This window comes from Haemaphysalis longicornis, unplaced genomic scaffold (genome assembly GCF_048455015.1).
Source record: "Haemaphysalis longicornis isolate Haplotype H1 unplaced genomic scaffold, Haemaphysalis longicornis Haplotype H1 scaffold_9, whole genome shotgun sequence".
NCBI lineage: Eukaryota > Metazoa > Arthropoda > Arachnida > Ixodida > Ixodidae > Haemaphysalis > Haemaphysalis longicornis.
Genome location: NW_027526460.1, coordinates 36855342 through 36867913, shown reverse-complemented (window position 1 = coordinate 36867913; position 12572 = coordinate 36855342). Strand labels below are relative to the sequence as shown.

At 47.4% G+C, this 12572-nt stretch overlaps 1 protein-coding gene across 1 annotated transcript; it reads left to right on the top strand.

The window, feature by feature from the left end:
* Nucleotides 1–270: 270 nt before the first annotated feature.
* On the top strand, nucleotides 271–12183 carry LOC144153890 (uncharacterized). Its single transcript, XM_077685646.1, has 2 exons — nucleotides 271–2232; nucleotides 7363–12183. The coding sequence occupies exons 1-2, from the start codon at nucleotides 385–387 to the stop codon at nucleotides 7585–7587; spliced, it is 2073 nt and encodes a 690-aa protein (XP_077541772.1). The 5' UTR covers nucleotides 271–384; the 3' UTR covers nucleotides 7588–12183.
* The last annotated feature ends 389 nt before the right edge of the window (nucleotides 12184–12572 follow it).

Below are 12572 nucleotides of genomic sequence, written 5' to 3'. Positions count from 1 at the left end.
ACCAAAATCGTTTACAAGTATAGCTCGTGCATCTTTCTTTGCTCAACGCTGGGAAAAGTTTCGGGTGAGTTAAGCTCATTCATGACTGAGATCTTTGATAACGCACATCGGTGCAGTCGATTTAGAGGACATTGTGTGCATTTCGGTTAGGGTCACGACTCACGAGTAAAGACTTTAGCGATTCAAATTTTTGGTTGCGTGTGCATCGTTGAGGGTTATTCTACAAGCATGGTTTGGTTGGAACTCTTGATTGCGCAGGTATCCTGGACGCTGTCGGCTCTTCTAGTCACAGAGCTCGTGCTGCTGCTAAGGCCCGACTTTTGCGCGGCTTCGCCTCAATCTCGATCTGCTCTGAGAACAGCGGGAGGGACCAACAGGCCTAGCATGGACTACGGCCTCAGCCTAGACGACATGTACGTCTCACCCGCCACAATGGCGAAGTACATGGACTCGTACAGTTTTCCGGGCCCCGTGGACTACGTGTCCGCTGCCACCGCGTCTCCTGACGGCGGTATGCTTGACTTCTACCCGACCTTCACGTCAGGCTCGGCTTTCGACAATTACGCATTTAGCCCTACCATCAAGCTTGACGAACTTGAGCCCATGGAGCCGGCGCCGAAGCACTCGGGCCGCCACAAGAACAAGGCGTTGCATCTAAGGGGAAACGGTGCCAACTTCGCAGAAGGAACGCGGGAAGATCGCGCCAAGATCGGTGGCAAAGGGGGGAGACGGCCGGAAGCAGGGCGAAACTCGGAAGAGCCGCAGTCCTTCGAGGAGGAAACTCAAGCGGGCCGGAGGAAGAGACCACACGGAAATTCCGGGTCATACTTCCGGGGCGTTCCAGACAGAGACGACGACAGCTCCGAAGAAGACGAAAGCGAACCCCTTCGAGACGATGATGGGTCTTCGCCATCTTCGACGACGTCCCTTAGCGACCGCGACGAGATCGCGTACTCGCGAGGGAACAGCCGACGTCCTTTCGTGCGCGTGAAGAACAGTGGTGCCCTCACCAGCGAAGAAGCATCTTCGGAGGAAGCGCGCAGGGGTGTGGCACTCAGGGGCCAAGGAATTAGGCCCAGTGATGACGGCGCTAACCGTGATCAGACGACAAATGAAATGTTCGAGACCGGGCAGCAGAGGAACATCGTTCGCTTTCAGAATACCAATGGTGGACCACCGTTATTCACCGCCGAGACGCCCGGACGTGGGAACGGGGATGCTGACAGGACCTCTCCCGCCGGTCGCTTCCCAAACGGCAATGGTGGACCACCATTGTTCCTTGCCGAGACGCCCGGAAGCAGGAACGGAGATGCTGGCAGAGCCTCTCCCGACGGTCGCTTCCCGAACGACAATGGTAGACCACGATTGTTCCTTGCCGAGACACCCGGAAGCAGGAACGGAGATGCCGGCAGAGCCTCACCCGGCACTGGCGTCAGGGTCCCTACAGGTGGGGACAATGACGGCGTCAGAGACGTCAGGTACTCATACAGTGGTAACGGCATCGACGCCAACGACGGGCGAACACCAAGTGGCGCAGCACTGCGTGACGCCTTCACGCCGACCTCCAGTACGACCGAAAGCCCGGAGGACAATCGGGTGCTGCAGCCCAGTGGAGGGGACACATCTTCAGGGCGCGCTTCAAAGCCGAGACGGAGGCCCCTGCCCGCCTACACTCCGGACAGCACAGAGTACGATCCCGACCAGGAAGAAGACAGGGGAGGCTCTTCCAGAGACCGGGAACAAACAACGACGAGCGGTTACAGCTTGACCTTAGAACCGACGTCGTCTGAAGAAGAGAGGCGACGCGAGGAAAGCTCCGACTCCCCTGAAGACAAGATGCACGCGCTGATGAGGCCTACGCAGACAGCGGCTAGGCCGCGAAGACCAGCACAGCAGAGACCGGCAGAACAAAGGCCTGTGGACCCAAGACCCCCGGTTACGTCGCTATTCAACGGTGGAAGCGGTGCTGCCAGATCCGTTTCGGCAACGAGCGGGCAACAAAACGTGAACATGAACAGGAACCGAGCTAGGGGAGGCTATGGTACGCCCGCCCCAGTGTCGCCGCCCCCGCTCCCACCGGCGTCCTCGTTCGTTCTCCTGGGTCGAGACCCGACGCCGTCGCTGGACCAGAAGGCGGCGGCAACGGCTACTGCTGGAGCGGAGCCAAGGACGGCGGCTGCGACTGGCGGCGCGGGAAACGGCGGGAGACCCCGGACCCTCTTCCACCAACAGGTGAGGCAATTTTCGAGAGACAGTTGAATTGCTATTGGCGTTTTCCCCATTCGGAAATTCATTACGGCTTTTAGTAGCTCCAGGATACAGTCATATTTAAAACGGGTTTGTATGGCTATGGTCCCATGCATTTTTCCGGTACGTGTGCAGAAACGCCTTGCAGCAAAGCCAACTTTATCTCCAATGTTAACGAGAAAACGGCTGTACCTCTTGCATTATGAAACCTTACCCAAAAACAACTATATGAAAATTAGTCTCTAAGTGATCATTATTGAGTTTTATTTACCTACTTGTCATAGTTATTTCACAGTGTCAGCGCTGCGTATGTCCCTTACTTGTCCTAGTGCGTGTTTTTGTAGCTCTGTAACTTTAACTTCACAGAACAAGTTGTAAACGTCGCAGTATTACCGTCTGCTGTGACCACTTGAGCATCAACAGGAGTGTGGTTACAGAAAACGGTTGTTAGTATTGGTTTTAAAACGATTTGCATTTAAAAATACTATAAAGACGTCATACAAATTCAAACTATTCGAAAGTCTTCCACTTCAGGGTAACAATCTCGCCAATTTTGACGCAAACATTTTAAAACTGCGCTAGGTAATAAAGAAAGCTAATGAAGGAGTGGCGCCTCACCAGCCGTTCTCGCAGTGTACCTATGACGTCACAAAGACTAGTTTGTGTGATCGGCGGCTTCCGACGAAATCTGCCACCATCAAACACGCTTGTGCAGTGGCATTGGTGCACCTGCTTCCATTTTAACGCGCTGGTCGAATAATTTCATGGTGTTTACTGTGTTTTGATACCTTCCAAATGACGACACTGCTGAGGTTTCAGGGCGGGAAATTTGAATGTTTGGCATTAGTATTGTTTTTGCGAAAACAACCCCGTTTTGGGCCGGAATGGAGTGCAGCGAGTTGAAAATTGCTGATTCGTTCCAATAAAAACGATGTATGTATGCGTAATGTGCTCGTATAACTCACGGGGGGGAAGGAGTTCTACAACCTGCGCAGAAATCATCTGCATGCGAGCATCTTTTTCAATTTGCCGCCTGAAGAAATGCAACAACCAGAAGAGCCAGCGCATTATTCAACATGGACGAAAGAAAATACCACCGTTGGAGAAAAAGTTGTCAGTTCCAGCCCAGCAAGTTAGAGGCTGACTAACTTTGGCGTAAAACGAAATTCTAAGCCTAGGAAAGTCTGAAAGGACCAAGAATTTATTCGAATAGAGCCGTTACAACCTACCTGAAGAAGAAACCCGGTACTGAGACAAGGATCGAGCCAGCGTCTCCCTTAATTTGCCTTGTAATTGAAAGTACTGTGTGAACAGCACGAAAAACACAACGTTTCGCACTGTTACCTTCGCCATTCGCTACCGTGCCGTGCTGTCACCGTAAAGAAGGGATTTCAAACGCACCCGACATATTGCAAGCCACGCAATTACAAGGTGTTTCAGAAATGTCCAGAACCTCAAATGGACCGGAATGCAAAATAAAACCTCGTCCAGTCTGACAGAACTAGCTTTTGGTTGCTCACTCAGCTCCATGCTAACCACGAGAGATGCTTCAACCGAAAAAAAAAAAAAAAACGCGCAAGAGATACTGAAAAAGAAAAAAACGTTCAAATTTCGCGCTACATGGCTTCAGCAGTGACGCAATATGGTAAACCCTAAATACATAGTCATCAGTACTTTAACTTCACCTATAAATAACGTTACCTTCAAGAGGACTTAGATTCCCCACTGCAGTCGCACGGCCCTGTTTCTTGGCGGTGGTTCTATTCGGCGACCTCCAATCGCACAAACAAGATCCTGTGACGTGACAGAGAAGTCGCCAGAAGGAGAGGAGAAAAGCGAAAAGAAAGGCCGAGAGGTTATCCAGGCTTAGAGCCCGGATTGCTACTCGGCACTGGGGAAGGGGTGTTCAGAGGATAAAAGAGATGGCAGGCGAAAAAGGGCAGATAGGAGCGGGGTCGCGCACACGCTTTAGTCCCTTCGTGGGCACTAGAGTCTCTCAGCTAAACCTGTGTCCTTCATAAAACGCAGAAGGGCTTTTGTTGCCTTCTGCGAAGTCGATTGTAGGGGTCTTTGTCCTAGAATAGTCTCTAGCTTGAACTGTTGATTGTCCAATCTTCTGAGCTCGGCTGCCAAAACGCGTCTTTCCGATGAATACTCGGGGCAACAACAAAGCACATGGTCGATTGTCTCTTCAACCTCGCAGACGTCGCAGTGAGCACTACTGGCCATACCGATGAGGAAGGAGTAGGCTTTCGTGAAGGCCACTCCCAACCACAGCCTACAAAGTAAAGTAGACTGTGATCGAGTCAGCCCACACGGAAGACGACGCTGGAGTAGAGGGTCCTGGTTGTGGAGGCGCGGGTGCACAAAGTCCGGTGTATTCCATTGAGTGATGGAGGTCCTCCGCGCGAACTGACGAAGCAGCCTAGCGGCATCAGTCCTTGCAAGCGGAAGCAAGATGGTCCTTTCACTGTCATGGCCTGTCCGGGCGGCTGCATCAGCCGAGACATTGCCGGTGATTCCACAGTGACTTGGCAGCCACTGAAATACAATATTATGGCCCTTTATGACAGCCTGGTGAAATAATTCCCGAATTTCTGTCACTAGTTGGTGCAAAGGACCGTAGCGCAGGGCTGCTCGGAAGCTTTGCAGGGCGCCTTTGGAGTCGGTGAAAATGGACCATTTTTGAGGAGAAGCTTCCATGATGTATTGAAGAGCTTCACGGATGGCTATTAGCTAAAGAGTCTTCAGTGATTCATCTGCATTCTTTAATATCTAGATTAACTTGAAGTTTGCCATAAAATTGGTACCACTGTTATCAAGACCAAACAGTCTTTTTAATGAACCGGGCTTGAATTTCAGCTTCATGGTCCCCTTTATCTGGGCCCAGGGCAGCTGTCTGCCCTTTTTGTCGGAAACGAAGAGGCAATCTACCTCAAGTGACAAATGTAGATGAAGACGTTTCCCGATGCCGCACTTTGGCCGCTGCCTGTTGCTGGCTGCAATAAATGTTGATACTTCACTCGGAAATGACAGTGATATCAATGGAAGAGCAAAAACTACAGCCGCCAACGGACTTCCGTCCAGAGGACTTAGGATGAAAGAGACCCTTAGATAATTGGATACGCCGAAAGGACTTCCAAAGCATTACGGACCGCAATTAGCGAAAGTGGGGGTCGCGTGTTCGAGCAGGGCTCGTGGAATCGCTTTCAAAAAGGCGGTCGACAAGGGCTCGTTGCCAACGTAAGGATAATGAAGGCTGGTGGCGGAATTCTAATTTACGCGTGCTTCTGTAAACTGTCATGGTTGGTCGGTTGGTCCGCATCGAACGGCGTCGAGGCAGTCTTGCGTCAAGGCTCAGTCGCGCGTACCACTGTCGCCAGCGCGGAGGACAGTGGCGCGAGCTCTCGTGTTTGCACGTCCGTGAAAAGAAGAAGGAACACCTCGCTGGGTCTCACACCGTTCACTGCAACGTTTACGGAACCAACGCGCCATTGGACTTGCATGGACATGGACGGATCATTGTGCCGAGTACACCAATGGAGGAAGTCCGGCACGTCACCCGAACCCCCGCTAGTCGGAGCCCCCTTTTCCGGCTTATTTTTATTTTTTCTGAATGCCGGAAGCGTCTGAATGGGCAAATTGTCTGGAGTGAGAGTGGTTATCTCGCACAGCGTTCGCGATAGAAATGCCCAAGCAGGGAGAAGCATACAAGTAAATTACGTGTGCGCATATATATTTACGCGTACATATTTACTTTCACGGTTCTTCACGATAGAATTAAATTTGGAATGTGGAACTTTTTTCTACGGAGTTTTTTGACAGGTTCATTAAAAAATCGCTACGTAACATAGCTAACTTTCTGAAGAGCAAACTCAGCCGAAGAGCAAACTCAGCCGAAGAGCAAACTCAGCCAAAGTTGTAGGGCGTCAAAAGAAACACGGAATGCAGTTGTTTCCGTGAAAGCTTCATAAGCGTGGGAGGTTTCTCAGCGCTTTAAAGGAAACGCGCCAAATTCATATGACCGGCTAGTAGAGTGCGTTATTCAATCGTCATGCGATCGGTTGTGACGCTGGCCTCATCCAGTGGTCCAACAGTCACCAGAAAGCCAGGCCACTATGCGCAGCAGTCGAATTCTCACAGCCGGCATGCTACCTAGAAACTCTAAACAGTAACCCGCGCGTACTCAAACGCAAAACTGTAAGACTTAGCCGGCAGAAAAATTCAAAAACATTTTCGCATTGCAAAACTTGGCGGCACGGTAAGCGGCGTTCAATTGTACGGAATGCTTTAGATTAAATAATTGATAAGGAGTGCTTACGTGTTGCCAGATTTTTTTATTCACACGCCATAAATACTCTCCTGTTCGAGAAATTGCCGCCGAAACGTCGCTAACGCTATAATTTTTGCACGGTCTACAACTTCGAACTTCGTAATTGACATTTTTTGGTAAAAGCCAAATATCTTAGCCAATTACTTGACTAATCAAGGTATAAAAAATAGTGTAAAGTGGTAAACTAGTTTCCGTGAAGTATACTTCACGGAAACATGATACCATATTTAATTGGGCTTCATGGGTTGTCGGTTCTGGTCCGATGGGGTGAGCTCGTTTCTCTGTTGTTGTTGTTTTGTTTTTTTTTTTCATCATAAGATTTCTGAAGGTAAACCTGCCCCCGCACTCTTTTATACAACTTCTTCACGGTTCTTTTTTTTCGCATTCACTGTCAAGGCCAATTATTTACACAACTCAATCGGTTATGTCGAAGCTGCGACAGAAACCCACCGATCATGAATGTGTATTCCGGCTTACACTTTCTAAACGTACGTACGGGGCCGAATTTTCTAAGGCGGCGGTCGTCATTTCGAAATGACGGGGTACTGGCGTTAGAAATGCTTCGCTTCGGTTCGAGCCGTCGTTTTTTATATATGCAGTTGCGAAGCTTTGTGTTTTCTTTCGGCCCTCGCGTGCTTACGGTCTTCCGAAACAAGTAAAACACATTTCTCACACCAATACCACGTGATTTCAAAATGGCGGCTGTCGTTGCACAGAGTTAGGCCTATGTTCTTTCTGTTCACAGTGTCAACAGGCTTACCATGAGACGTGCTTGTGCGCAGGGCTTCCAGGGACCGTACTCGTACCGCTTCGGCTTCGACACAGCAGATCCGTACAACCCGCAGACCCGCTACGAAGAGAAGGACGCCAGCGGACACGTCCGCGGATCGTACAGCTTCCTGGACCCCAAGGGTCGCTTGCAGGTGGTACGCTACGAAGCGGACCCAAAGGGCGGGTTCAGGGTCAAGGGAAGCTTTGGACAATACCCAAATGACAAGAAACCCTAGTCCTCCAGCATCCCGCATCTATGTCTCTGACCGAACTTCACGTGGGCGTCTGGGTGCGCCACTAATCGGTAAACAGCATCTTGAGTGTCATAAGATGCAGTGGTGGACCAAGCCCAAATTTCATAGGTTGTTGAAATGTCTTTGAACAAAGTTATCTTTGTGTCTTGATGACAGCACCAGTTTTTATTCTTTCACCGCGAGGACTGGGATCATCAGTCGTGAAATGAATGACCCGTCTAAGACACGTTTGCAGCTCGAAAAACGTCATCTGCTGTGCATCGGATGACTATCATGGCGTCACGTGAAATCTTATTGTTGGCACATACTGTCCGTAACAGCAGAACACATTAGTGGCAAAAAAATCTAGAGATTTTATTGCGTAGTAGGACGACATGGCGTGGAAAAAGGAACGGGGATAACTTGAATACCTCCTTGCGAAGTGTCATGAGCAAGTGACATTTGCGTTTCCAGTTTCCGTTCAAGTCACGGTAGTGCGTTCCGTTAAATGTTCGCCAAACTTTTGTGCCTATACCTTCGCTCTCCCGGAACCATAGCTATTCCTTATTTTACGTGGGTCTGCCATAAACTCTGCAACCCTGCCGTCATGACCTGTAGACCCACAGGTCGGTGTGTCTCACGGGTACCTACTACAATTAGTTTTTTGAAACATTGGAAGAACCGATGAACTAGCTTAAGCTCGGGAGAAACTGTGAAAACAACTGAACTCGATGGGTTACACGGAATCAACGGTAACTGTTGTTCTCGTAGTTAAAGCAAGCGTTTCATGAGCTCGTGCTTGGGCTGCTCCAGCAAATTTCAGACGTCTTGTAAGCTCAAGAAAATTTAAAGCTAATGTTCAACGACGCCAGAGAAAGACTTGGGAAGTAGGATGCTATTGCGACGTCCTATTCATTAGCAGTGTCATCATAAAGCAGTCACGCAGCATATACTAGCGATAGTCACAACTGGGTAATGTTAGCGATAGTCACAACTGGGAACGTGTGCTGTCGCTTAACACTGACTTTTTTCCAGAAATTAAACAGTTGTGTTGCGGCAAAAGTGTAGGAAAAGGAGCCGTGAAAAATTCCAGCCATGTTCTGTGTTCTGCTGCCGAGATCGAGGCCTCTTAATTAAAGCGGATCCCGTCATGCTTTCCACGATCATAATGCAGTGTGTGAATTTAATTCCACAGAATTGTCGAAATTCTCCCTTTCATTTCGGGGCTTCGGTAAGTCAGGGAGTTGATAGCTAAACTGCACAGAGATGTTGTTTTGGTGTAATAGCACTGAGGAACGGTCGATAATGTGAAGACGTAGCGGAGAATACTCATTCGTGTGCCAGTAATGTGAAAATCCGTGCACAACCGACCACATTTTTTTGTGAATACGCCAGTCGCCATGAGGTCTGTACTTGTGAACGAAGGACGTACTGTTTTGAAGATGCATACAGCGTTTTCAAAGGCACCACATTAGCATGAATGTTAAGAAAAGTTGGTATATAGCCATTTTATTTTCACATTCATGATTTCTGAAGTGGAGCGAAATTGTACCACAAGACGGCGCATGCGATGACAACACTGCTAAAAGAACTTGAAAAGAAAAGCTGCGTATGTTTAGATTAAGAAGGAACGGAGAAATGAGCCACAAAAGAGAGTCAGCGCTGTATGACGTTTGCACTGACACACGTGCAAACTTTGCAGGGAGGAACGAAACAAGTTGTTGCGGCGTCCAAATCGCTTGGAACGCAAGAGATAATGTGTTATGTTTACTTGCGCTCTCGAAGAAATACAGAAATCCCCTCGCCTCAAGCTGGAAATGAAAATTTGCTTTAGTTGTACGAGATACCAATTTTCTCAGAACTGTTGTTAAACAAACAGCATCGGACAACATGCTATAGTAAGACCCTATTGAGATGGCCAAAAGTCTAATAAACACTTTATTCGTATCTTTCTGTAAAAAAAAAAAAAATATATGTGATTGCAACTTTTGCAAAGCCCGCTCCCCTATCGAGTTGGCTTTACTTTTTGCTAGATACGTTTGACTGGGGGGAACGCAATGTCTAATTTCTTGCCGGTGCCCGTGATAGCCCGTCTGTCTCCGGTACGAAATCGGTATTTGCCCTCAATCATCGCAATTTCCTAAACCTCGGTTTTTCTGATGCGTACGAGAGCTAGACGAACGGAAGTGTTTGGAAATAGCATGGAATCGAGCCGCCGACAAAAGTGGTCTTTGTGGCGATGATAGAGATGTAGACAATATACGTGATACAGATTTGTATACCTTATGTGGCACGTAAACGAAACGTGGTGCGGGTATGTAGGACAGTTGTAATGTTCTTAACACATAACGCCTGATTGGTGCATCCTTCGAAGCAGAATAAAGATATTTGCCAAACTCTTTGACGGGAGTCGCCAGATTCCAAACCTTATTTTTACACAGTTATCTATGTTCGCGACTGAAATTTTTCTGGCTGCCGCTCCGCGTTGACTCAGAAGATTGAGGCTCTGATACTTCAAATTTGTTTTAAAAGGATCCAAGCTCAGTTGCGTCCATACTCGCACCACGATTCTGGTACTGTGTAAATAAATAGTTGAGTGTAGTATTAGTCATAATAAACCTGTTCGTGCTATGGCGGACACCCCGCCTTTATAGTTATTCGTTGCCGGGCTAATAAAGCTTTCATTGGCTTGGCAGCGCGTTTCTGCCTTTAGACGCCACAGCATAATATTGTACGTGTTTTGTGTGTACCGTTGATATTATCCTATACTTGTGTAGTCTCGTCTCACACCTCTATGGCCTAATAAGTTATAGCACGACTATTTTATCCATGGTACTCGAAAGTACCATCTAGGATAGCACTCAGTCGTGGCAACGCGGTAAGAAGTTCTAAGAAGGAGCACGAAGCCTTCGCCCAAAGGTTACACCACATAACCAAATTCAATCACTGTCCATACGTGCACGAGGTTATTGATTTCATTGTTTATAACTCGCTCTCTTTGCGATTTTCCTTACCAAATCAGCTGCTAACCATGAAGGTGCATTATTGTTGCGCTATAGTATTGAGCGCTCATCGGGTCAGCGTAAGTCAAATGAAAGCAACTATTATGGCTGTGCAACAAAAAGTATGGTACTATGTACAGAGCACGGCCAGTAACCGAACAGGGGCCTGCAACATTTGACGTATGCGGTACTGTGCACCACTCGCAATACAATAGCCGGGTTAGAATAGCCGGATATCTACTTTGGACGTTTATGCTATGTATGCCGAAGTAAGTGGGGTTTTTTTTACCCCCCCCGTGGTGGTTCAGTGACTAAGGCAAAAATTTTGCTGCTGAGCCCAAGTAGGTGGGTTAGATCCGCGCGGCGGAGGCTGCTTTTCAGATGAAGGCGAAAACACCCGTGTGTAAAAATTTCGGAGCACGTGAAAGATCCTCAGGCTGTCAACATTAATCCGAAGCCCACCACTACGGCGTGACTCACAGCTTCGGGGCGTTAAATCCCACAATCTAAAATCGACAGAGAGTTTTTGTATTACGATTATTCTTAAGTCGATCGAATGCTTTGCTCTGTGTTCGGTGCATCATCAACGCTATGGTTAGGCGTCCCTTTATATCCATTTACTTAGCATAAGGAAATGCTTTTTTGTGGTCGATTGAGTATTTTTTGCTTATCCAAGAATAGTAACTGCTGATTGTTGATATATTGTGACAATTCTTTTGCGCCGTTTTTGGTTTGTTGTCCAGCGACCTAAAAGCTTGTGTAGGAACCTTGAAGGTGCTGAAGAGAATTGACAGACTCATTTATTTCGAATTTCTGCGTGTCATCTACTTTGTGACTCCGTGAGGTGTATTTCAAAGCTTGTAAGAATTTTCTGGTTCAAATGGTTATTGCCAATGGCTTAGGTTAAAGATATGTTATTGGTAACTAAGAACGTGGCTGAACTGTGATAGCTTAAGAACAGGGCAACAAGAAAGATTACTGGGCAAAACTTGCTTTGTTAAGCGATAGTTTTGTTACTTTCACACTTCGTGCTTTCATGGAATGCGTGTACCGTCTGCAGTGATACTAATTTATCACAGCGCCACGACACTTCAACGTTGTTGTTTTCTCTCAGTGCGTGTGGAAAGAATTGTCCATCCTAGCCGCAAATTCATGCTTTTGTTAACGTTGTCCGGTTGTACATACAGAGGAAGGAATTGTTTTTTTTTTCACTTTATTGTTTTGAAGTTTCATGTACTTTTTTAGCACTGTGGGTGCGATAACCTAGTTTTTCGCAAAAATATACACGGTGTAGCACCTTTAACTCGATCGCGTAGTAAAGAAAATGGAATTAGTGCATGGAGAAACGAACGCCACGCGATTGGTGCAGAACTAGTGTTACAGGTTAAACAGAATCTAATCAAACGTTAACTGAGGAATTTCCAAATTTAATACACAAATTTTGATTTCGAAGCGAATATATAGTGGGCTTATTTTCTGGTCTGAGGTCTCGACTTTGTTAAACAAGTGTTCATTCCGGTCGACCTCGATCGTTACATTCAGTGTCAACTGTATACTGTTCCTTTATTGTTTAGCGCATGTTTTATTGTTCAATGCCTTTGGGGCGCAAAGTGTTCAATAAAAGACTTCTTCATTGAGCTCCACATTGTCTACCTTTTATTCCCAGATTATTTTTACCAGCAGCTTCAGAAAACAAAAAATGATTAGCCATAGCACTCTGCAAAGGTGGATGACCAGTGAAACTTTTCAGCCCACGATATAGAGGGGACACAGGTCTTAGGTAAAAGGTACGAGCAAATTTTATTTCCCTTGAGCGTTGACAGCGATCATCCCTAAGAAACACACTTACACACACACAATTTATTCTGACTCTACTTATCTTGAACATGCGCCTATTGATGTCCGCCGAGTGGACTAATATCCATCAGGCGTCGGCGTGTATCGGCGTATCCTATGGGAGGAAGGTCGTGAATTCCCGCATTGTAG